Here is a 27537-nt window from a genome sequence, read left to right as displayed (position 1 = left end):
TCATCCATTTGGAGACGGTACAGCTGCACAAACAAATAGTACAAATGCTCTCTTGAAATCTTTGCCAGCCTCCAAATTCTTTACCCTATCCATCAATTGGTCCACATGCATTTCTTTATCATTGCGATACCCACCTTCGTCTACCCAATCAGAATCAATATTTTTACAAATAGGCACTGGGATAATGCCAGCAGGTATGCCAAGAATGGACTGGACATCAATTGCATTAATGGGCAGATACACATTCTCCTCTTGAAGTCTAATCCGACATTTTTGCCCATCAAAACTTTCTACGAAGTAATTGAAGAGTTTAGTTGACAAAAATGAACATTTCAGGTTAAGCATATTGCCAAAACCAATATCCTCAACATTTTTCCTCTTTTCCTCGTTCAAATTGGATACTACTTCAATGAATTCCGACAAAGTGCATCTATGCCACCCATCTTTTAATTTGAACTCTTCATTCTAAATCAAAAAATTAATTATTATTAAGAATCAGATATTATATGTTTTCAAACAAAATCACATATCATATAAAATATTACCTTATTTTTTTGAATTATTTTCTTTCCCGTCTTCTTACCCATTACAACCCTAAAAGATATGGTTTTTCAATTTGTAATAAGGTAAAGTAAGATTAAATTTATTTTTGATGGATTGAAATTAGTCAATAGTGTCCTGCCTAAAACATTTTTCAATTACTCCAATCCTGAAACACAATGCAAAGCAAAGAAGAAATAAGTTAAGCAGCAAGAATAGATTGCAAACAGTGGAATATTACAGTAGAAGTATCCTATAATTTTATAATTTTATATACATAATTTAAAACTTAATAACTGTGTCATTATTGTAGGAATTCATAAATACAATTAAAGATATGAGTGTGTGCATAAAATGTAAACATTGAATTCTGGTCTCCTACATCGAAATTGAAAGTAAAAGTAAGGGCGGACTACAAATGCACTCTCACAACTCACTAATTACCTTTTTAAAGAATGATATCACATAAATTCGCATTAATAATTACCTTTACATAAAGCTTGCATTTGACTTCATGTACTACCTTAATACCCTCCTCTTCAGTATTTTTTTTATAGATGGGCTGGTAGGTCGTTCCCCATCATCTTCTGATAATCCAAGAGAATATAAGTAAAAGAAAAATAAATACACAAGTAAACAACAGTCGCCTATTGCAGACAATATTTTCTTATCATTTAAATATTTTGCCTAAGTTTTCTAAAGTAGATCAAATCTGAATAAGTTCTCAAAACATTGCGGCTTTCAGAATTCTATGAATGTAAGGACAAAGGAATAGTCTTATAAATGTGAGGAAAAAGGAATACTCTTCTAAAATGTGAGGAAAAATGAATGGTCATTTCACTAAAGTGAAGTAAACTTTTAGTGGTGTACATGCCACGAACTAGCATGGAGTACCACCATAAGTTTCATATTAAACTAAAAGTTACAATCAAGATCTACAAATAGGCAACAAACTAACAACCAAGGTCCAAGAGGTTACCACCCTAACAACATAGTAATTCAACAACAAATAAATAAATAAATAGACCAACGACCACCATTAGGTCCAGGAAAAGATTTTTCAACCTCATGTTCTGTTAAGACAAGCAAGTTTCCTGCTATATGTTTTTTTTTTTTTTTTTTTTTTTTCATTTCATTGAATAATTTATAGTAATTTCTAGACAAAACAATTTAGAAGTTAGTTTCTACATTAGTTCCTTTTTTTATTTTTTTTACCCCTTAATTCTAAGAGATTCCCAAACTTGAATCATTCACAAGGAGGCTTGTGCGCTACAATTAAGACTAGTAAGTTCAAAAACTACTTTCACTTGTTAATGGAATCCAACTACTTAGGTTTAGTGGTATATACTTATGATGTATATTAGGTTTAATAGGGTCAGACCATTTTTTTGTCCAATTAATAAATGCATAACAAATAAGGTAATTAACAGTAGAAATATATTGATGCTGCAGAAATCAAAACGAAAAGCCAAGAATTATGAAAGTGCAATATTACTTCACTTGTAGAAGAGAACATCATCTGAGAAAAAGTTTTTTATGTGCGTTTAATCAGACCACAAAATGTCTTTTACTAACGGATCTTGCAAAAAAACACAGCAAATACGATAAACATAAATATAAATATATATATATATATATATATATATATATATATATATATATATATATAAGACTAGTAAGTTCAAACACTACTTTCACTTGTTAATGGAATTCAACTACTTAGGTTTAGTGGGACCGAAATCCTCTCCGGCGCAACAGGACATATGTCCTAACCGGTGAGTAAATTAGAAAAGTAAAAATACACGAGGTAAAAAATTAGAAAGGAAAACTTTTGTATATACACACATATATACGGGACCAAATTAAAATCAGACCAACTTCTTGCTTTTTTTTCTCTTTCTCTCTACAATCTCTTTCTACACAAACATTTCCCTAATCTACAACTTCTTGTATATCACAACATTAATATAACAGATGGTTTACCCGCAACTTCTTGTATGTGGTAGATGCAACATATCATTTGCATCTACAACATACCATCTTGTATCCCAACTTTCAGCTTACCAACATCCCACTTATCGTACAAATACTTAAACATATCTTGGTACAAATTGTACATCACAACATTTTCCTACCTTACATCCTAACTTTCCCCTTATCAACATCCTAACTTTTTACTTACCAATATTACACTATTCATCTTTTTATCTTATTTGGGATGTAGGTTAGAAAATTGTTGAGATGCTAGTAAAGAGAAAGTTGGGATGTATATTAAGAAAATATTGTGATGCGACCAACGTCCAAACATTTTTCTAACATGTATCCCAAACAAGAGAAAGAGATTGTTGGGATATTGTTAAGGAAAAGATTGGAATGTTGTTAAGGAGAACATTGGGATGTATAGTGAATATTGGTACAAACTGATATATATACATCCATACATGTTTATGTATATATATATATGTGTGTGTGTGTGTGTATGTAAAAAAGGTTTTGTCATGCTCTGATGAAGCTATCAAATTTCAGAACCGTGGAGATCATCTTCCTACCAATCAATTACAAAACCATAGTTATCTAGCTATCCAATTTGAGATCCGTGGAGATCTTCTTCCCATCAATCAATAGCAAAACCAGAGATATAATACTAACAATAAATGATTTAAACACATATACCCCGAATTAATCGACACCAAACCAGAGATTTTGATAAGATAATGCTAAGAATTTAGAGTTTTGAGAGGTAAGGAAAAAAAAAAGCGTCGTCTACTAAAATTTGGTATTTTGTATAAAGTACTGTATTTGCAGGATGTAGTAACAAATTTTAACCCATTCCCACTTATGCGACGTGGCACTACTAGGACCATACAACACTCACTGGCTAGGACATATGTCCTGTTGCGCAGGAGAGGATTTTTATCCGGTTTAGTAGGGTCAGACACTTTTTTTGTCCAATTAATAAACGCAGAACAAATAAGGTAATTAACAGTATAAATAAATGGATGCTTCAGTAATCAAAACGAAAAGCCAAGAATGATGAAAGTGCAATACTGCTTCACTTGTAGAAGATAATTAATAGTAGAAAGACAAATTACACCTAAATGACACAGCAAATACGATGAACATAAATAAATAAATATATATATATATATATATATATATATAACTAAAAGGTATTTCAAACGAAAAAGACAGCTGGGACACCCAAATGACTCACACGGCACACATCAATTTTGGTCCCACAACACACACTAGAACTGAGTTGGGATGTGGTAATCTTAGAGATGGGGATTATCCACATTGACATATTGGGACGTTTACTTCATAGAGTTTTTGGGATTATTCAATTCAAATTTGTTTTTCCCTTTTTGGCAATGTATAATTATATATATTAGATTTTATTTTAAGAGATACATGTATCAATATTCATATGTTGAAATGGAATCCAACTACCTTGTAGAAGACAATTAACAGTAGAAAGACAAATTACACCTAAATGACACAGCAAATACGATGAACATAAATATATATATATATATATATATATATATATATATAAAACTAAAAGGCATTTCAAACGAAAAAGACAGCTGGGACACCCAAATGACTCACACGGCACACATCAATTTTGGTCCCACAACACACACTAGAACTGAGTTGGGATGTGGTAATCTTAGAGATGGGGATTATCCACACTGACATATTGGGACGTTTACTTCATACAGTTTTTGGGATTATTCAATTCAAATTTGTTTTTCCTTTTTTTGCATTATATAATTATAAATATTAGATTTTATTTTAAGAGATACATGTATCAATATTCATATGTTGAAATGGAATCCAACTACCTTGTAGAAGATAATTAACAGTAGAAAGACAAATTATACGTAAATGATACAGCAAATACGATGAACATAAATACACACACACACACACACATATATATATATAAAACTAAAAGGCATTTCAAACGAAAAAGACAGCTGGGACACCCAAATGACTCACACGGCACACATCAATTTTGGCCCCACAGCACACGCTAGAACTGAGTTGAGATGTGGTAATCTTAGAGATGGGGATTATCCACACTGACATATTGGGACGTTTACTTCATACAGTTTTTGGGATTATTCAATTCAAATTTGTTTTTCCCTTTTTTGCATTGTATAATTATAAATATTAGATTTTATTTTAAGAGATACATGTATCAATATTCATATGTTGAAATGGAATCCAACTACCTTGTAGAAGATAATTAACAGTAGAAAGACAAATTATACGTAAATGATACAGCAAATACGATGAACATAAATACACACACACACACATATATATATATATAAAACTAAAAGGCATTTCAAACGAAAAAGACAGCTGGGACACCCAAATGACTCACACGGCACACATCAATTTTGGCCCCACAGCACACGCTAGAACTGAGTTGAGATGTGGTAATCTTAGAGATGGGGATTATCCACACTGACATATTGGGACGTTTACTTCATACAGTTTTTGGGATTATTCAATTCAAATTTGTTTTTCCCTTTTTTGCATTGTATAATTATAAATATTAGATTTTATTTTAAGAGATACATGTATCAATATTCATATGTTGAAATGGAATCCAACTACTTGAAAGTGATATATACTTACTTATGATGTATATTAGGTTTAGTTGGGTCAGACCCTTTTTTTGTCCAATTAATAAATGCAGAACAAATAACAGTCGAAAGAAGAAATTGATGCTTCAGAAATCAAAAGGAAAAGCCAAGAATGATGAAAGTGCAATATTGCTTCACTTGTAGAAGAGAACAGCATCTGAGAGATCTGAGAAACAGTTTTTTATGTGCGTTCAAACAGACCACAAAATGTCTTTTACTAACAGATCTTGCATAAAAACACATTAAAGATGATAAACATAAATATATATATATATGGCATTTCAAACGAAAAAGACAAATTACACCCAAATGACTCACACGGCACACAACAATTTTGGTCCCACGATTTGATTTTGGTCCCCTACAACACACACTCTCATTTTCTGATTACACTTATAAATATTGGAGTGCTTTGAACATCCCATAACCTTTACACCTTGGATCTCCATAATTTTCTTCATCCTTTCCTTATCTCTGCAACTCGACTTTTCAATTATTTCTCTCTCTCTCCCCTCCATCTCTTTCTGTTCACTTTTTCTCTCTTTCTAAATTAGATTTTGGGTTTCGTAGAAATATCTATTCGAATTAGGGTTTCTGATTGGAGATTTTGGGGATTGGAGAGCTAATTTGAGAGGGTTTTGATCTTTTTCTTTGCTGGTTTCATACGGCTTCAAGATTGGGAACAAAATACAACATATTCAAGCTTACCCTCTCTCTGTAAACGAAACCCTAACACCACTCACAATACAAATTTTGATACAAATCATACCTTCTGGGTTTCATACGGCTTCAAGATTGGAAACAAATTCCTCACGATCGAAGGACTCTTCAATTCATCCACCTTCAGTCGCTTCAAAATCGGACTTTTCTTCTTCATTTCAGACACCACCTTCAGTCGCTTCAAAAATCGTCTCAATATCTGAAGACGAGAACAACGAACAAATACAAATAGTGCACTTTGTCTGTGTATGTATGGCTTGTAATACGTATCTAACAGATTTGTCTGGTATATATACTTATAATACGTATTTGGTAAAAAACGATTTACCCAGTTTTTATCCTCTTATTAGTAAGTGACGTGGCACAATCTCCACCGCACATCGCTCACCGGCTGCAACAGATTTGCTGTTGCGCCGGAGACGATTTTGATCCTTGGTGGAGATAACAGCCAGTCGTGGAAAATGAGAAAGAGAGAGATATTTGTGATTTGGTAGGTCCCATTAGTTGAATTTTTGGCCAAAATTCTTGGTAAGCACATGGTTGAATTGATTAATGTTTTTTTTAGGTGATATGTATCTATATATATATATATATATATATATATATATATATATATATATATATATATATATATATGGTTGAATTGATTAGTGTTCTTATTGGTGATATATATTATATATATATATATAGAGAGAGAGAGAGACTAAGAGAGAGGATGAATATGAAGATAAGGAAGGAAAAGTATGGCATGGGTAATGATGAATGATGTAGTGCGGGTCCCACTAAAGTGACTTTGTGGCCCAAAAAGTTTTTGGCCTGGCTATTTTCTTCACGCAGCCATGTTTTTCTTTGGTGGCTATTGCTGTTGACCTTGTGTATAGTATTCTTATTTTGTATTTATTTGAGGAATTGATGTTGTATTAATAAAAAAATAATATTATTTTTATGATTTTGAGTGTATGATGAAGTATTTTAAAGTATTAGAATTTAAATAAATCAAAAGTTTTATTTAAAATTCTCGAATCTTTACAATTATTTTTTTTTGATAACATTATCATTTTAACATTCTTACATTAAATTTATAAAAAACAAATCATCACATCACTATAAATTTATTATGAATAAATTTAATAATTTATATACTAACAATATAATAAAAAAATACTAAAAATCATCTTCTTATAAAATTAGATTAGAGGAAGTAATAAGTAATAGCTAGAAGTGTTTTAATACTAAAAAGAAAAAGAATCCTACTTATGCAATATCAACAAATAGATAATAACAAACATAATAAACTAATGTAAGATTGAAACCATGAACACGCACAATGTTGCATTAATGAAGACATAGTGTTGCTTGATCAATTCAGTGGGATGTAAATCCCAAAATAATAATAAAAAATGAATTAAATAAAGAAAACCTAGATGTATCCTAAATATATAAAAGGCCATGGTTTTGAGCACAGGAAGGAAGGGTTGCATAGGATTCCCTCTAGCGGATTAGGTACGAACCAATTCCAGTGAGATTTCACAACAAACAATCAAAGTTAGATGATGGTTGTGTGGTTGAGATAATGGTTAAAGCAAACCCAGTGCAGGCACTCTTCCCATTTTACACTTTATATAAAACGTATATAGTCACGTCAACAACTTTGTATAAAGTATATAATCACATCAACAATTGATTATGTATTTATTTTAGAGATTTCAAGTTCTTATTGTACACTCATTTTTTCATTTTACACTTTATTATATTATTATTTTTTAAAAAATAAAATAATTTTTTTTTTCAACAATTTTATTCTCAATAATTACAATACTAACTACTATAATTGTTTGCTCCAATTATATATTTAGATACAAGATTTAAAAATTAAAAAACAATAATATTACACACACACACACACATATATATATATATATATATATATATATATATGTAAGTACATTACACAGCTTCCTACAAATAAAATAAAACAATACAACTCAGAAAAAAAAATACATTAATACTTTTACAAATAAAATAAAAAAATATGGTAAACATACCATTAATTGTCCTTTTTTTGGCATAACGCTCCATAAATAAAAAAATTAAATTGATAAATCAAAAAGTACAATTACATTTACAAAAATAATTAATTAAATTCTTATGCAAATTAAATAACTCTTTTTATTTATTTAAAAAATATAACTCTTTTTTAATTAATTAAATTAAGACTCTTTTACATTAATTATTTAATACAATACACATAGAAAAACATACACAATACTATCAGGCAATATCATTTTTATTCTACACACCATCATTTTTACATATTATATTATTATTTAGGCACAAAGCTGTGCTTTGTCAAGCGTTACTCAAGCCTCCAAAAGTGTAGTATGGAGTGTACAATATGCAATTGGCCCCGCAAGTGTGTGAGCTGCAGAACAAGCAATTTGCTTCTACATAATCATAGATGTTGTACAAACTGAGCTTGCGCTGGGGTTGCTTTTAAGATTTATGTAAAAGGAAACCAACAAGCTTTTGCTTTGTTTTGTATTTCTTTACTCTAAATTTATAAGATTACAGTACATAAAAACAACACATATAAGTCCGCTTAAATCCATTGCAGTGTAGTGCAGTGGTATTGGCTTGCTTGCTCAAACCAACCTAAGACAAACACAAAGCTAGCTAAATAATAATAAATCGGTAATGGCCGAAGAAAGAAAATCAGAGTTTCAGGAGATGTTTGAGCTTCTTCAGAGAGATATAGATGAAAACAGATCAAGTAACACACAGTCTCCGCCCATGGCTGGTGAATTGCCTAGGACAATGAGATTGAATTGGGTCGATGGCATGTATAAGGTCCCGGATGTGCTTCATGTACAAAATGAGGACGTCTATCGTCCATGTAATGACCCGGTCATTTACCTCCCTTTCCTTTTTCTGAAATTTTACGGATAATTTTTTTCCGTTTAATTTTCCTTTCTGAGTCTTGTTTCTCGCCGTTTAGTGTCATCTCGAGTGCTTGGAAATGGTTTCTGAGACTCTTTCGTTTAGATTGACAACTTTCTTTAAGGACCGAGTCATTTCCATATTTTCACTTTTCGGATACTATTCACTTTTTGTCCTTTTCCCTATTTCGTCTTTTTCCCTATTCTGTCTTTTCTCCGTTTGTTAGGCATAACCTCACTTTTCGTGCTCGGAGTTGGTTTTTGACTTCACGTGTCTTTACTTTTGCAAGAAAGTACTCTAGTTGATCCCGGTGTCTATAGGGGCATGAATGCACAATTCTTCAGAATCTTTTTCTTTTCTTGGGGTATTTTTCATAAATATCTTTTGAAGATATTTTATTTCAGGGGCATCTAAGAAAATATCTTCTGGAAGATATTTTCATTCTGGGGCAGTTTCATAGTTAACCCTTTTTATAGGGGCTATTATGCAATTAACGAAAGTTATTGCAAAAATACCTCGTCTGGAGCCTGGATCCTCATACGAGATTCATTTTCACATTTCATCAAGTCATGTACTCTAAGAATTCCATTTTGATCATTTTTCTCCAGTTTCAGAGTTTTTGGATCCGGTTGCCGCCGAACTTGTTTGGGGTTTATCTCTCTACTCGGGACTCAGTTTTCAATGCCGTTTCTTCCATTATTCATATTTTCTCATTTTGAATCTTTTTTGTTCATGGAGTTTTGCCGTTTGAGTGCGTTTACTCAAATTCCACTTTTTCGGACCCGGCGGGGCCCTTTCTGGACACTTTTTGAGATTTTCTATAAATAGGAGGTTATAAAATTAAAAAGCTATCTTCTCCTCTCTTCAAGCACGACCAGAAGCATCCATGGCTGCCTAAGGGGGCTGCCACCCTTCTTCTCTCAAGTAAACCTCATTCCCTTTGTTAAAAAGTCATAGTGCCTTCACGTTTTGTGCTTGTCTTGACGCCGCGCACCTTTTCCCCTTATTAGAATCCATTTCTGACCATTTCTTGAGTTTGGGTTCATAGTCAAGTTGTGATTTTCATGGTCTTCCTTGGGATTCTTGTTCATCGTGTTGTCTCCAACAAAACCCTTCGGTATCGTCGGATTCGGAGCACTTTTCTTTTAGTGGGCTTTTGAGATTTTCATCTCAAATCGTGGTAGGGGGTGTTATAATTTATTTTCTTGTTATATTGCATGCTTGTGATGCATATACAACTTGTTTACATGCTAGGATATTAAATCTAGAACTTTCGATTATTTATTTTCTAGTATGAGATTTGATTTTCCCAGTTGCTCATAGCTTTGTTTAAACATGTGGCATGATAGAATATTATCCCTTGATATATTGATTGACATATATTAAATCTAGATCATTTAGACAAGTAACGAAGATTTTATTTAATATTTATCTTGAATAAAATATTAAATCATGTGGCCTTAACTAGCTTGAAATCAATGTGTGTTAGCATATTATATTAGCTCCTAGCATGCTCTTCAACATAGGTGAATTTGAGAGTAATCGGAGGTGTTTTAAAATCTAGAGAATATTTAATTAATTGATTAATTAATTTATTCTATGCGTACTTTTCACTCCGTATGAATTCTGACTTGATATTCTTGATATGTATGACATATAGTTTCACATATATTAAATCTAGAATATTTGATTAAGTTTTGAAACTTCTCATTTATTATTTTTTCTAGTATTAAAGTTTAATACTCATGGCCGTGTGTTGCTTAGAATTCACTTGTATCATGTTTTTGAATAAAGTCTTGACATGTTGTATAACATACATAAATTTGAGATCATTTAGATGAATTTCAAAACCTAGAGCTTTTAATTAAATGAAATAATTAAAATCCATTCAATAGCTTCTTGGTCTTGATTAAGTTTCTAACTTAGTAATCATGCTTTCCTTGACAAGTTCCCTCACGTGTATCAATTTGAGAATAATCGAATAAGTTTTGAAACTTATATTTATTTATTTCCTTTGTATGGAATTAAATTCACATGGTCGTGTCTTGTATGAAATGAACTTGTAACTTAACTTGACTCTTGACTTGCCTTGTAATCTTGACAATTTAATCCCTTAAGTAGATTAAATTACCTTATATGCTTCCATCGCGTTAATCATGCTTTGATATTGAACTCGTGTTAAACTCATGAATTGGACTTGTATTTCATGTACTTTCATCTTTTATCAAGCATCGTGACTCCTTGTATCTAGGTTTCATTAATGTACTTAATGAACATGCATCTTTGTCTTGGAATGGTTTAATTACACATGTATTGTTTAGCGAGTAATTGAATTATGTATCTTATACTTGTGGTATATTTACTTCAATAGATTTCGTACGCTATATATCTTGGTTATAGTCTATATAGATGTACACTATGATTTCTTGACATTTCACATGCCATTATAGTTGAGAACTTAGGGCATGACTTGTGTGTTCCAAAATCTTGGTTGTACATGAAACGTGGTTAATGCATTTCTTGTATTTGATACAATCTTGACTTGCACAACTTGTTGATTTTGGGACTTGGGATATCAATCAAGAATTGACATGGCTAGGACTTGGTTCTAGTATGGGGAAATGTCCTACTACACTATAGTGCGCACTAAGGGAAAGGTACCCATGGGTTAGTAGCCCTAAAGTGATCTTAAGAGTACGGTTTTAATCTGGGCGATATCCGAGTTTTCCACATTGGTTGATTTCACTCTTTAAATTTCAAGTTGCTATTCCTTAGAGATTTAAACTTGTCGTGTATGTGAAATGCTCCAATTTTGTTTACTTGCATAGATATTATGCCTTGTTCTTGATTCATGTATAACTCTTTACATGTTGCATGGAATGTTTCATCCTTGTTTAATCACATAGATATTATGCCTTGTTCTTGATTTCGCGTGTTACTCCTATCGTGTTAATTGGAATCCTCCAATCATGTTAATTGCATTGATAATGTAATTCTTATTGACTTATATCCATGTATACTTCTTATCTTGTTAAATTAGAATGTTCCAATCATGTAAATTGCCTTGACAATTTGATCTTTGTATTCTAGTATCTTCTTGTCGTGTTGTGTATAGTATTCTAATCCTTGCTCAATTGTATTGATAATTTAATTCATATAAATCTATGTTCAAGCATCCTTCTTGTCATGTTCTTTGGATTATCCCAACCTTGATTCATTTCATATATGTATGTATATCATGATTCTTGTTGATGTTACTCTATGGTACCTTAGGATGATCCTTGAGTCTCATCTTGATGTAGACGTTAGGTGGCATGTCCCTTTTGAATTGTTTCAAGTCAATGTAAAAATCTATAAGAAATCGAGTCGATGCATGCTCATTCTCTACGAGTAAACTTGTTTACTCACCCCGAAGTTACTGGGGGATTTGTTCAGGTACGAAGACTTGGTTCGTGATGCATATCGTTCATTAGGATGGCTTGTAGCTTAAAGTTTCCATTTCATGCAAGTGTTTGCATGAAATGCCATTGTTATAACTTTTTGTATTAAACTTGTATTATTTGATTCCATCTATGTAAAGTGTGCATAAGTACACTCTTTTTATTGTATTCAACATGTATCAAATGAGGTCGGAGGCCAATGACATGTATCTTGTATTCTATACACTTTCGTTTTCAAGGAATATTATGAAAATATTGAAAAATGTTAAGTCATTTCTTCATAACTTTTGCATCGGGTATGGGAATTCCATTCTTTTTCTTTCATAGGGTTTCTATTATCAAGTATGAGGTGTGGCCAAGGGCCAAACACCATTTCATTCAAGGTTTTGCATTGTGGTTCCATTTATAGTGTTTTTAGGCATTTTTGGCCATTGAGAGGTCATATTTTGCTTTCTTGACATTTTGAAGCCGCGGACCATTGGGACGCGTCTCAAATGTCTTTTTACGTTTGCATGCATGTCCATATTTCACAAAACCTTTGAGTTCCAACTTTTAACCTATTTTTAGACAATTTTCATGAATCTTCATGAAAATTCATACATGAGAGTATCATTTGAGCTCCTCATTGTTTTGGCTTGTTTTAGATGTTTGAAATGGCCTGGAAAGTGTTTTGAAACTTGTTCGGATCATGTAGAAAGTATATAGTACTTTAGAGATGGACACCACACACATACATTGCAGCAGCTTTTCTGAGCTGTAGCAGATGTGTCGGTCGGTTGATGAGGATCCATCAGCCGGATAACGTTTCCTTCGAAACCATTCCAGTAGGTTTTTCTTTAAAAACCTTGTTTCGGCCGGCTGATGATTAGGGTTCAGCCGACCGATGGTTGAGTTTCGGCCAGCTGATGGTTGTATTTTGGTCAACCGATCCTCCATGGAACTTCCCATTTTAGTTTTTCCTTGTTCAGCTTTGTTACATTAACTTCAGAAGGTCATAACTCTTTCATTTCAGATCCAAATTTGGTCATTCTTGATTCTAAGTTCAAGAGCTCAAAGTCAGCTTTCTAATGGTGCTAACCATTCATCAAAAATCCACCTATAGTGGGAGTTATTCTAGTTCTAGTGAGATAGGGTCGTGGTAATCCTTGAACGAAGAAAGTCATTTTGTTTTCATTCATATCTTTTCCGTTCGGACTCAGAATCAGGTGATTCTTGAGTCTAACTTTGTTCATTTTTCGTTGTCTTTCCAATGGTGTACATGAAAGCACCCATTTTAGTATGAAATGACCATTTTACCCTTGGTTCATTTCCTTTCGGGTTAGGCATTCTTGCTTCATTTGCTTGGCTCATTTGAGTTCCGTGGGTCAACGGAGAGTCATCTTGATTTCTTAGGGATAACATACATCCCTTAAGGCCATTTTTCTTCTTCTGTTTCCGCATCTTGGACCTGTTTTGGGTCATCCTAGGTGACACACTGGGTTGAAAAATCTAGGGTCGTTATAGTCCAAGCTGCGTATCTATTGGGCCTCACTATAGGCAGGAGATGGAGGCGGTAAAAAAGAGGTATATGGGTGAGCTACTTGAGCGAAATAGAGCACTTGTGGCAACACTAGCAGAATGTACGGAAGCTATGTTAAAGTTAATGTACCAGAATTGTGTAGATATAAGGTCTCTTCGGTATTTTGACTCCGATTTGTAAGAGACATGATGTTAGATGTGTTGGGATTTATATACCCTGGCATAGCAAATTCTTATTTGGATTATAGTGACATATGTTATAGTGACATATGTTCCTGACATATCAGAAATATTTATTGTTGATGCGAAAATCTTCACGACTCGAAACGACGGCGTTTACCTGCAAAACAAAAGGACGTCATCTCAAATGGCACCGGTAGGGTGCCAGCAGAGAACCCTCTGACAATCAAGTTAGTACTTGTAATCGTATCACATAATCATTATGTAAATTCTCTTAGGGTTTTTTTCTCGTACCTTTTTTAACGGCTCGGTGCCCTATTTATGGTTGTCGATTGGAACCAAATTGGTTTCACAAGATATCCACTTGTGCGAGAACAGAGGAGATCGTTTGTTGCCAGATTTGTCGGGGATATGATTTACTCCTTTGACTTTCTCAAATTGTGCCCAGGTTATCCTTACCCTATTGAATCACGTCGTCATTCATTATCCTGGAAAAGAAATGTCATCATTCTTATCCGATGAAAATCTTTATCTCTGATAGCAAAATATGTCGAAGAGGTTTGGCAGCAGGTTAAGGTATGTAATGACCCGGTCTTTTTCCTCCTTTTCCTTTTTCGGTGATTTTCTTTTTTGTCTTTTTCTTATTTTGTCTTTTCCCTATTTTCTCTTTTTCCCATTTTTCATTTTTCCTTGCATAACCTCAGTTGTTGTGCTCGGATTTGATTATAGTTTTGCATGCATTTATGATACTTGGTTTCCATGGTATTTGTATTTTTACTTTTGTAGAAAATACATTCTAGTTGCTTACTTTTTCATAATGGGCATGGATACATACTTCAGTGTAATTATTCATTATTTTTAGGGTTTTTGTGTAATTACATAAAGTAATTATTTTTTGTTTTAGGGACCTCTTTGCAATTTAATTTGTAAGATATTTTGAAAAATGACCTTTTTGTAATTTTTAAAAAATGTGACAAGTGTCACATTCTCATGGAGCCACTTGTTAGCAAAGGGGTGGAGTGACTTGGGTGTGTAATCTTTTAACATTTGGAGGGTGGAGATTCACCCATATGTTGGCCTTGGATTGGTGCACATGTTGGCTTTGATGGTTGACAAGTGTAGGTTTAGTATTAAGCTTAGGAAGGAGCCTTGGATTTGTGGCAAGTATAGGATCATGATTTAGTCTTGCATTGTATGTGTGTGAGAGGTAGTGTAAGAACACATAGTGAGTGGAGGATTTTTAGCCCTTCCACTCACCATTTCACACCTTATCTTTTTCATTTCACATGTTCTTCAAGAACCCTAACCTAGCCACCATTGGAGAAAAGCTTGGTTCATAGCTTTGACTTCATTTTTAGCTTCCTTCCACTCACTATAGACTTAGAACCTTGGAACACAAAAGTTTCCCCTCACTTTCCTCTTCATTAACCCTAAACTTGTTTACCATTTTGAGTTTGGTTGCTTGGATTATAAAGATTCAATTCTCTATTGAGGTAGGGGTGGTAGTATGTTTATATTTTAAGTGTTTTATAATCCTTGGGGTTTAATATATATTGTATACATGCTTTTAATATGATAGTCTTGCATATTATAGGAAACCCTCACATCTTGACTTACGGTTTATGGATTTAAGCATGTATGATATGTATAAACCATGTGTAGAAGGATTATATAATTTAGTAGTATGCTAAATTCTTGTATTTTCACATTTAGTGATGATATAGAACTCTTGTGGAATTATTAATGTTATATGTAATTTTCATTGACTTGAATTGCTATATTTGTTGAGATAGTAATTCTATGTTCTTGTGGATTACAAATTGTAATTATCATAGAAGCTTATTGCTTTAAATGTTGATATTTAGTATATAAAGTTTATTATTGAGGCATGATTGAAATTAATAAGTTGGTAGTATTATCTTGTACATAATATCATGATGATGACTTGTTATTTAGCATGTCATTCTAGACTTGGAACCCTAAGACATGGTTTGTATGGTTTCAAAGTACTTGTGCTTGTAAGGTGGTTGATATGCCTTATTATTTATGTATAAGTTTTAAGCTTGATATATTTTGGATTCTCTTGGGACATGGTTACAAATGACATGGCTAGAGTTTGGCTCTAGTGCGGGAGGTATGAGTTCTCCCTAATTGAGATAGTGCCCACTTAGGGTGGTCTTCCCTGCGGGTTAATGCCCAGAATAACCGTTGAGGTCTCGGTAGAATTCCGAGCTTAGGTGTCCAAGGATTTCACTTTTGATTTCACATTCAATTCCAAGTTGACAATCAATGGTTAAATTGTTACTTGTAATTTTTGTTTCATGCGATTTGATGTTGTTAAGTACATCCTTTTTGATATTGTGTTGCTAGATTCATCTAAGTTAGCTTAAGATGATCCCTTAGAACACCTTGAACATAGACGTTAAGTGGAATACTCCTTTGTATTCGTCTATATTGATCTTGCAATGATATTGAAACTTTAGGGTATACGTATATGCTTCTTCCTACAAGTAACTTGATTACTCACGCTAGTGGTTTAGGTTATTTTTTAGGTAAAGAGACTATGCTTGGATGCTCATCATCCTTAGAGGCTTATGAGCAATTTGGAACATTTTTGTACATTGACATACAAGTGTTTAACATGCTTAACTTGGATGTCATATTTTGTATACCATGGGTGTATGGTATTTTAGAAGCTTATGTAGCTTTCTTGACATGTAATGATACTTAAGTATTCACTTTTGACATTATAAACATGTATGTATGGAGGCCAAGGGCCAAGCATGATTACTTTTGTACTTATACTCTTTTGGTATCAAACTTTTGTTTCAAAAATATATTTTTAACCATCTTGGAGGCTTGCCACATGAATTTCTTGTAAATGGTATGTGCATATATTCAATTTTCCTTAAAATAAATCAATTTTTGATCTATGCATATGGGTAGAATGCATCCCATAGGTTCCATTGCAATTTCACATGTTTGGAGGAGCTTTCAGCAGCATTTCGAGGAGTTTCGGTCGACCGATCCCTTTTGAGACCAAATGAATAGTGAAAAACCAGCCTTCAAAAAACATTCTGTGAGTTTCGGTTGATGAAAACTCTAAGTCGGTTGACCGATCCCTTTTGTGACCAGTTTCGGTCGACCGAAACTCTAAGTCGGTCAACCGAAATAGCCCCTGTGCACTACAGCTTCCATGTTTCATTCCAACATTGAACATCCAACTTTAAACGGTCATATCTCCTTCGTTCCTTACCTAAATGGGGTGATTCTTGAGCCTAAACTCAAGGATTTTGAGTCAAATTTCCAATGGTACCTATGCCATTCTCAGATTCCAAATATAGTGGAAGTTATTCATGTTTTAGTGAGGTAGTGTCAGTTTTCAATTCAACCAGGAAAGGGCATTTTGTGGGATCCTTAGCCAATGTTCTTAAAACCTCTTAGAATGTCTTAAAATGATTAGATTAGGTTGTATTAACCTTATTTGACTTGTTTAGAGTCAAGTCTCTCACTTGAATTGTGAATTAACCGTTTTGCCCCTTTGATAACGAATTTGGTCCTTTTCGACATTTGTTTCCGCTTTTGCTCTTTTTAAGTCCCGTGATCTGATGAAAGGTCACATTTGTGTCTTAGGAGTTATTCCTATCTCTTAAGACCTTGGCTTATCATTTGCTTCCGTATTTCGGATCCGTTATCGGATTAACTTTCGGTTCATCACTGACGCACCGGTTTGAAAAACTTGGGCCGTCACATGGTAGGTTATTCATGAGCGCTGAAAAGTGCGTATTTAAACCCCTTAAGCTTAGGCATTCTAGTACCTTTATCTATCTTACTTTACCATTTTAGATTGATTTCGTATTATTTCCATTTTCAAGCACTTATCCCAAAAATAAGCTAACCAGCCAAATAAGAGCTTAATTGAAGCAATTCTTGGATTAAATGAAGAAATGAGCAAAGTGGAGAAAGAAAGATGCAAATGAAGCTAAAGGTGGGAAGCAGCAAAGTTCGATCGATCCAACTTCAAGATTCGATCGATCAAACAATGATCGATCTCAGCACCTCAAGATAGATCCAAGCCTTGACCCAAAACCAAAAAGTCCAAAGTTCGATCCATCGAACACCACCCTTCGATCGATCGAACACTTTTGTCCTTATTCAAATGATTGATCATATCCACAGCTGTACCACCTACTAACCACTTTTGTCCTTTTCCCAAAAATATCTCCCAAAATATCTCAGATTTGTCTTTTCCCAAAAAGCTCAACCAGTTAGATCGATTCAGCCTAAGTTTGATGGATCTTAGCCAGTTCGATCGATCTAAGTCCAAGGTTCGATTGATCGAACTTCCTCCAGTGCGAAAAAGTTAAATTTCCAACTCATTGAAAGTTGTCCTTTATCCAATCATTAGGGAATATTGTGTGCACAACCCCAGCTCATTTTTGGGTGTCATTTGACCTACCTATATAAGGATAAGGATTGTTTTTTACAAAGGGGGGCTAATATCATTTTCATATCACAACTTGAGAGCAAGCTTAGAGGAAGAGGAGGCTAGAGACACCATTGGAGACTCTTCATCAACCAAGGAGCAAATCTTTTCCATGGAGTTAGCCCTTGAGGGTTGGAGCAACATCACCATGAGTGGCTAGACATCCTCTTGGGGCTAGAGTTAGCCCCAAGCATGCTTTCTATATCTTAATCTTGTGTATTATTGAGGGATTAGTGTTGTAGTACATGTTTTGATACTTATATATATATAAATCTTGTTTATTCAATAATTTATGTGGTTTAATGCTTCCAATTGATCATTTCATTCTATCCATATGTCTATGTATGCTAGAATAGATGTTCATGTGTTTGCCTCTATTTCTTGTGTTATTGATGCATGTCTATGTGTATTAATGCTATAGATTTAGAGATTGTCAAAACATTGTGCTTAAAAGAATGCTCTTGTGATTTTCTAGATGGTCCATGGTCATTTCTTGATGGATTATGCCTCTCCCTTAGCTTAATTAGTTTAATTTCATGTCATTAGCCTAATTGTAGTGTAGTGGTAGCATAGTTGTTAGATGAGAAGACAATCCATGCTAGTTGTTTGATGTTCCATACTTTTAAATACAAGTAGCATAAGTCTCTAACCTTGTGGTGTATTTGGCTTGTGAGGTTAATGAAATGATTAATGACTTGTTAGATATATTGTGCTTTTCACATGCTATATAGACAATATATACTTAATTGCTAGATATATTGTGCTTTTCATATGTTGATTAGATAATGTATGCTTAATTGGTCACCCTTGCTAATTGAATCAACCAAACACACACACACACACCAATAATGCAACACACATTACCCTCATTAGTCACTAGTTAGAAGTGTAGAAAAACATTGCTTGGTGGTGACCTCTAAACCCCAAGATTTCTGTCTCTCTTACTTACCCTTTGTTGCATTCAATTATTTAGTTTAATTTAGTTGCTCTCTAGTTTAATCAACCAACCAACCATTTGTTTAATCACTCGACCTACTAACCCTAATTGCGATTCCATAACCAAGTACGACTCCAATCCCTTGGGACGATCCCTACTCACCCTAACTATATTTTTAGTGAAGGTAGTAGTGGCTTTTATAAATGTAAACTTGGCCCTCGCCTTAAATTTCACACTCTCCAAGCTTGACGGTGGTAAAGCAGCCTTTGAACCCACCATCAGTTATTTGTCCCTATCAGTTGCCCCCCATTCCCAAGCTTACTCGTCTAGCTTTTGGAATGTAATGCCCACTGCCCTATCTTTCACATGAACAGTAGTAATTTTATTTTATTTATTTATTTTTTCCCCTGTGTACTCTTCCCTTGGGTAATGGTCCCTTGGGTATTGTTCCCTTGGGTACTATTTTTGGTACCCTTAGGTAATCTTCCCTTGGGTACTATTTTTAGTACCGTTGGGTACTCTGCCCCTAGGTACTATTTCTAGTACCCTTAGGTACTATTTTTAGTACCTTTGGGTGATCTTCCCTTGGGTACTCTGCCCTTGGGTACTATTTTTGGTACTCTTGGGTACTCTGCCCCTGGGTACTATTTATTGTACCCTTAGGTATTTTACCCCTGGGTATTCTACCCTTGGGTACTATTTCTGGTACCCTTGGGTACTCTGCCCCTAGGTCCTATTTTTAGTACCCTTGGGTACTCTACCCCTGTGTATTCTTTTTTGTACCCTTGGGTACTCTGCCCCTGGGTACTATTTCTGGTACCCTTGGGTACTATTTTTAGTACCCTTGGGTACTCTTCCCTTGGGTACTATTTTTGGTACCCTTGGGTACTCTGCCCTTGGGTACTATTTTTAGTAGGGGAAATAGGTTTTACGAGCTTCACTCAGCTTGTCCTTTTAATAAGGTAATTAGGTTTTACGAGCTTCACTCAACTCGTCCCTTTAATAAGGGAATTAGGTTTTACGAGTTTCACTTAGCTCGTCCATTTAGTAAGGGAAAAAATAATACAGGACATTTGTTATCATCCCTTGTAATACGAGGATATTGATTACGAGATTCATTCAGCCCTGGTCCTTATAATATAAGACACTCATTATCATTCCTTGTAATACGGGGATATTTCAACTTTAATAAAGGGTTATTTTTTATGAGCTTCACCCAGCTCGCCCCTTTAATAAGGGGATGTTTTGCCTAAGCTTTATATGCTTGCCCTTTAATAAGGGAGTCAAAGTTTTTCACTTTCGTGGACTTATCCTTTATGTTTGCCTTGCTTTATGGCTATGGTGGTAGTGACCCATCAAATTTAAAGCACATGTGACTAAGCTTGGTTCCAGGTTGAAAAGACCATAATTAGTGTTTGATGGTCAAAAACCTTATGGGACCACCTTGGACACGGTCGACTCGTTGATTGTAGAAATTTCACTGGACTTAGAGTCCTCCTTGGTGTGTAGAGACTTGCCAAGTTATGGTTTTGGAGGATCGGGCACTGGTCTTAGGCGACTTGTTCCCCGAGGGCTTGCTAAAGGAGAGAAGCTAGAAACCCGACTAGTCCAATGTACCAAAGTTGGTACGTCAATCTTTTGAACCTTGTCATCATATGTAGATCGATGATTGATATTATGTGATTCACTATTCTGCCCCCGATGGTGGGATCTTAGGTGATGACCCATTCTATAGATGTTTATACAGCGGATGGGGTGCCTGGTGCTGTAACAATTTACAGTTATCTAAAAATATTAGATTGTGTTGGAAATGATTACTGAAAATTAACCTGCTATGGATTATCAATCCAAAATTCTACATAATCTGAAGTCGATAGGCAATTCCTGTAAAGGAAGAGAGGTGACAACTGTCGTCTGGTAGGTGCAGGCTTTATTAGTAGGTAGAAACCACCTTATTGGTAGTGATCTTCTTGATGGGTGGAGACCAACTCATTTATGTAGGTGCAGAAGGACCAGGCCTTAGTCTTTAACGATTAGGCCTTGGTAGTTGACTGTGGCCAGAGATAGAGTTTGGTCTTAGATGAACAAACCTCAGTAGTGAGGGGTCCAAGCATCGCTAAATGGAAAATACCACATTGGACTACTTAGGTCGACGTGCCAAATTATGATTATTGTCATCGTACACTGGGTGGCATCACGGAACCCATCGTTTTACCCCCAATATGATGGATAGGTAATCATGATGTAGAGACCCGTCCTTATATAAGAACATGGAAACCTGTTGTCAACTAATGACTTTGGGATGGTTTTTATGATCGAAAACTGTCGTTTTGCCGTCTGAGCCAAGTCGCATCAAGATTATTATTTCTTTTGAGAACTAATCGTTCCTACAGACGGCGCCAGCTATTGATGCGAAAATCCTCATAACTCGAAACGACGGCGTTTACCTGCAAAACAAAAGGACGTCATCTCGACTGGCACCAGTGGGGTGCCAGCCGAGAACCCTCCGATGATCAAGTTAATACTTGTAATCGTATCACATAATCATTATGTAAATTCTCTGAGGGGTTTTTTCTCGTACCTTCTTTAACGGCTCGGTGCCCTATTTATGGTTGTCGATTGGAATCAAATTGGTCTCGCAAGATATCCGCTTATGCGAGATCAGAGGAGATCGTTTGTTGCCAGATTTTTCGGGGATATGATTTACTCCTTTGACTTTCTCAAATTGTGCCCAGGTTATCCTTACCGTATTGAACCACGTCGTCATTCATTATCCTGGATAAGAAATGTCATCATTCTTATCCAATGGAAATCTTTATCTCTGATAACAAATTATGTCGAAGAGGTCTGGCAGCTGGTCAAGGTAGGTTATTTGTCCCTATCATTTATGATTTATATAATTAGTGAATTTAATGTATTATGTTTCTATTCATTATGGAATTGAAAGTTCCCACTTGACTACAAGAGATATTTATATATGTGTCTGATGGCGATCAATACATGAATATAAATAGTTTTTATAAATTGTTCATAGTTAGTAATTATGGATGGACTCATTATTAACTAAAACTTGAACTGGATTATTGAGATATATTACGAGAGCCGTCGTATGCAATTGCTCCCTATCACGGTCATGGCATTTGACTCTTAAGCATGAGAGAAATATAGACTCTTTTATTAATTAGTAATTACTTTAATTTCCTCAGCAAAATTTTTAGAATCTATAAACTGACACTTTGGGTAATTATGTAATTAATAGTTAGAGACTTATATTTTTAATATTTGTATCATTACTACTTGTATTTATTTTGTATTAATTATTTTTTTTTCCTGAATGGGTTGATTTTATAAAAATTCAAAATAGAAAACTAAAGTACAGAATACAATAGAGAGGCATACCTCTCTTTACAAGAAGACATGAAATGGAACAAAACCATTTCCAAAACAAACGAAAAACCAACAACAAAAGCATCAAGCAACATCAAAAATAACTGGTACATCAACTAGACCAAAAGAAAAGAAATTCAAAACTTCCCAAATAATATCATTTGCAGCAGTAGAAGAAGAAGCTTTGACACCTCTATGTAAGGCTGAATTCCTTTCCAACAAAATCTTCCAAATAAAAACTGAAAATAGCCCTTTCAAAATCTTAGACTTGTTCCCCTTATTATTTGTAATCTGCATCATCCATTCCACAAATGATCTTAGGTTATGAAACCTAATAGCATGAATTCCCAACCAAATCACAACCTGCTACCATATTGTAACAACATAAACACATACAAAACAAATGGTTAGTTGAGTCTTCATCTTGAAAGTAATTGTGACAAACTGATGGTTCATAAAAACCACGCCTCTGTAAGTTCACACATGACAGGATTTTATTATGCATAATGATAACAAACACAGCAGAAATCCAAGGTCTGCAAAATTTCCAACACAGGCAACTTCACTTTACCACTTGCCCCCTAGTCCTACAAGCTGACCAAGCATTTTTCAGACTGAAATCACCAGAAATCCAACTAATTTCATCTTCTCCAGCCTTTAAATTTATATTAGCAATGAAATCAACAGCCTCCTCCGAAAAGAAGGGAGGAAATAACCACACTCCATAAGCAAAAAGAGCTCTTGCAGTTGCTTGCTTATCAAAATTTCCAAACATATTGGCACCAAATCTCTGGACCAAAGACAAACCTACACACCAGGGGTTGAATAACATGTTAAAAGAAGCACCATTTCCAACTTTGCACAGCACATTTTCTTGAATAAAATCCCTAATATCAAGTAGTTGCTTTCAGATACTTGAATCTTGAACCTTTAGAACCACCATCCAGAAATTTTTATGATGTAAATAACGAGCATGCATCCACTGCACCTACAAAGCCTCCCTGTTCTTAAAAAAATCCCAACAGATAGTAACTTTTGCAACAAAATCAATATTTGAAATTCTTCTAAGATTAAAACTTCCTTCGGTGTAAGGCAATGTGACTTGACTCCATTTGAGTTGAGACATCTTCCTTGAATCCAATTTCCCGCTCCATAAAAAGTGTTTAAACTTTTTTTCCAAAGCAATGATACAACCCCATGGGATTTTAAATCCAAAAACCCAATGATAAAGGAAAGAATAAAAAATTGATTTAATAAGCTCTATCCTGCCTGCCAAAGACAAATTGATTGTGTTCCAATGATCAACCCTGGCATTGACTTTATCAAATAGACCCTTACAGTCTACAGCCTTCAGAGCCCTATTTTCCAGAGTAATTCCAAGATATTTAATTGAAAAAGCTTCATTTTTCATTTGAAGAACCTGTAATATCCTTCTCTTCCCTCTAACAGCCTTAGAGAAAATCACTGAGCTTTTATCTTTATTCACTGTAAGACTAGTCACCTCATGAAACCTCTTAAGCACCTTATCAATTGACTTTGCTATAGAAATATCTGCCTTCACTATAATGAATAAATAATCAGCATAAAAGGCATGAGAAACCAATAAACTAGTCTTCTGAACCAAATTACAGAGCTTAATCTGACCTCCAAGAATTTTTTGATGCATTAGGGTAGAGAAATAATCAGTAATTAAGGTAAAAAGAAGAGGAAAAAGTGGACAGCCCTGTCTAATCCCTCTCCCAGCTGCAAAAAATCCAGTAGGCACACCATTACAAAGAACAGAAAACTTGGAAGAAGTAACACATTGCATGATCCACTTTATCCATGTAGCACTGAACCCATAAAGCTGAAGAGTTTTTCGAATAAAATCCCAACTCACAGAATCATAAGCTTTTCTAAGATCCATCTTTAAAGCCATAGCAGGACCACTTGACTTTAAACCAAAATTTTTAATCATATCTGTTACCAAAAGAATATTATCATGAATCCTTCTTCACTAGATAAAGGCAGACTGTTCCAGCCCAACAATACTTAGAAGAACCACACTAAGTCTATTTGCCAAGATTTTTAAGATGACCTTATAAGTAAGATTATATAAGGAAATAGGCCTATAATTCTCAAGCTTGTCACCATGATTTTATTTAGGAATCAAAGCAAGAAAGGTAAAATTTTTCCCCATAGGCATCACAACAGCTTTGAAGAAATACACAATTGCATCAATCAAGTCAGTACCTACAATGGGCCAGTATTTTTGAAAGAATCTAGCTGGAAACCCATTAGGACCAGGGGAATTGTTTAAACTAAAAGTCATCATAGCCATTTTAATTTCTTCAGTTGTAACCTCTTTATCAAGATCCTGCAAAGCTTCAGCTTCAAGTTATTTTCTAGGAGCAACAACATCAGACACAACACCATTAGTAGCATAATACAAATCTTCATAGTATTAACTAACCAATCCTTGATCACTTGAGGCTCAGAAGATATCTCCCCATTAGGATGTTTTAAACAGGTTATTGAATTATAACATCTCCTCTGTTTAACTATATTATGAAAATAAGCAGAACATTTGTCCCCCTCTTTAAGCCATTTGACCCTTGGTTTCTGACACCACAAAATTTCTTCTAAATCCAAAGTAGCTTGCAACTTCAAAGCAGCCTCCCTCTCTTTGGAAATCAGAAGATGATTTATAAGATCTTTAAGTAAGTCCATTTGAACCATATGTAGATCCTCAGTCACAGTTTGAACCTGGTCTGAGACCTTTCCCTTTTCTTTATTCCATTCTCTAACAATAGCTTTCACAGCTTTGAGTTTCTTCTAAAGCTTGTGTAAAGGGTTTCCTTCAACTTGCTCATTCCACTTTTTTAGCACCAACTCCTCAACCTCTTATTGAAAGCACCAGATTTTTAAAAACTTAAAAGGTTTTGGACTAGCTGCACAATCCAAATGCCACTTAATTGCCATCCTATGATGGCCTGATAATGAAGCAGCTGTCAATTGCACTTTGGTATCAGTAAACTTATGAATCCAAGCCTCTTTAACTAGAGTTCTATCCAACTTAACATGAATCCTTCTATTCCTCTCTTGCTTATTGCTCCAAGACCAATCACCATTATTAATAGGCAGCTCATCCATGTGAATATCTTTGATCACTTGATTAAATTCGTCCAAGAAATATTGAGGCACTTTCAGACGCCCCATTTTTTCACAATGAAATCTAGATATGGTCCAGTCACCAATAGTAAGCCAAGGAGAATCCACCACAGCAACTTGATCTTTGAGACTCGTCCACAATTTCCTTCTTTCTTGAACAGTATTATCAGCATATATAGCAAAAAAAAACACATTTTCCCCTGAACTAATATGTCTAACCTTCAAAAACATCACTTGAACATCTTCCTTAATGAGTTGAACTTCAAACACCATAGGATCCCAAGCAATCCAAATCTTACCCAAAAAATGAGAAGCATAATTATCCAACCATTCCCATTTAACATTTATTTTGCGCTGAATTTTCCTAGCTTTACCTTGCCTAACTCTAGTCTCAACCAAAGCTACCAAAGAAAATTTATTCTCTTCCATCCAGGCATTAACAACAGCCTGCATATTAGGTTTATTTAGACCTCTAACATTCCAAGTTCCCAGCGTTAAGAAATATGTTTAGTTGGTAAACCACCAACTTGTTTTCCTCTGGTAACCCTATCAGAAGGTAGGGCTTGATATCTCTTTTTGGGTTTCATCTGCTATTCTTCTATTTGCTCTTGCAATAAAACATCAAAATCTGGACCAGACACTGAAATATCATTTTTATCTATGTCTGCATTGCCTTTATCACCCCCAGGAACTAAAGCCAGTGTTAGAATAACCTTAGTAGATGATTCCACCACTCTCCCCTTAGAACTCACTTCATTGATACCATTTTTATCTCTACCTGCATCACCTTTATCACCCTTATGAACTAAAACCAGTATTGGAACATCCTCAATAGCTGATTCCTCCACTCTCCCCTTGGAACTCACTTCCTTAGAACCCTCTTCATCAGCTACATTTAAGTCAAACACCCTGATTAAACTCTCATCATTTTCACCATTATTCTCTGGAGTACAGCTCTCAGTAGCTAGACTATTTCCCACTGCAGCTGTACAAGATAACTCCAAAACTTCCCCAGTCTTGTTTTCACCCTTTTCTTCCAACATCTCTTCATTATCATCACCCAACAAAGCAAAGGCATTAGATACCTCTATTATATTAGTAGCCTCAGCAACAACAGGGGTTACCTGCACAGTAGAACCTTCAACTCGTTGAGGCATTTGATCATTAACCTTCTCTGTATCTTCCTTATCCACTATTTTCCCTTTCTGTTTTATCACCTATCTATCATTACTTTTCTTCGATTTAGCTAGAATGATTTTCTTTGGACAATTAACTGCCACATGGTCAATCCTCTTACACAAAGAGCATACCCGCGGTTGTCATTCATATTCAAATGTGACCTTACAATCTAGACCATGCATGTCAACAACCATATTCTCTGGCAAAATGTCAGTAATACTAACTTCAATCATAGCACAAATAAATCCGCTTTTATCTCTATACTTTACTGGGTCATCCATGTAAATAGGATGCGAGAATGATGAACAAACTTTAGAAACCGATAAAGCATTACGACAATGCATTGGGAGATCATGAATACGAGTCCAAATAGGTACCAAATCCAAGCCTTCTCTTTCCAACACC

General features: G+C 34.7%; 1 protein-coding gene across 1 annotated transcript; it reads right to left on the bottom strand.

The window, feature by feature from the left end:
• LOC132314010 (uncharacterized) lies at positions 1–24721 on the bottom strand. The gene is made up of 4 exons (XM_059812935.1): positions 24073–24721; positions 23375–23610; positions 5968–6117; positions 1–465 (listed from the first exon to the last, which is right to left on the bottom strand). Exons 1-4 carry the CDS (start codon positions 24719–24721, stop codon positions 1–3), a joined length of 1500 nt encoding a protein of 499 aa, XP_059668918.1.
• Positions 24722–27537: the final 2816 nt, after the last annotated feature.

Source organism: Cornus florida, unplaced genomic scaffold (assembly GCF_030987335.1).
Source record: "Cornus florida cultivar Cherokee Brave unplaced genomic scaffold, ASM3098733v1 CherokeeBrave_3.0.0_Hap2_Chr06, whole genome shotgun sequence".
Lineage (NCBI taxonomy): Eukaryota > Viridiplantae > Streptophyta > Magnoliopsida > Cornales > Cornaceae > Cornus > Cornus florida.
Note: the sequence above shows the minus strand (reverse complement) of the source record. Positions and strands in the feature narration are given on the sequence as shown.

Coding starts and splice junctions, on each gene's coding strand:
- LOC132314010 (XM_059812935.1), bottom strand. CDS start 24,721: ATGGCTTTAAAGATGGATCTTAGAAAAGCTTATGATTCTGTGAGTTGG. Junction 23,611..24,072: donor AATCAATTTGTCTTTGGCAG/GCAGGATAGAGC, acceptor CCTGGTGTGTAG/GTTTGTCTTTGGTCCAGAGA. Junction 6,118..23,374: donor GTAGGACTAGGGGGCAAGTG/GTAAAGTGAAGT, acceptor TCTCGTCTTCAG/ATATTGAGACGATTTTTGAA.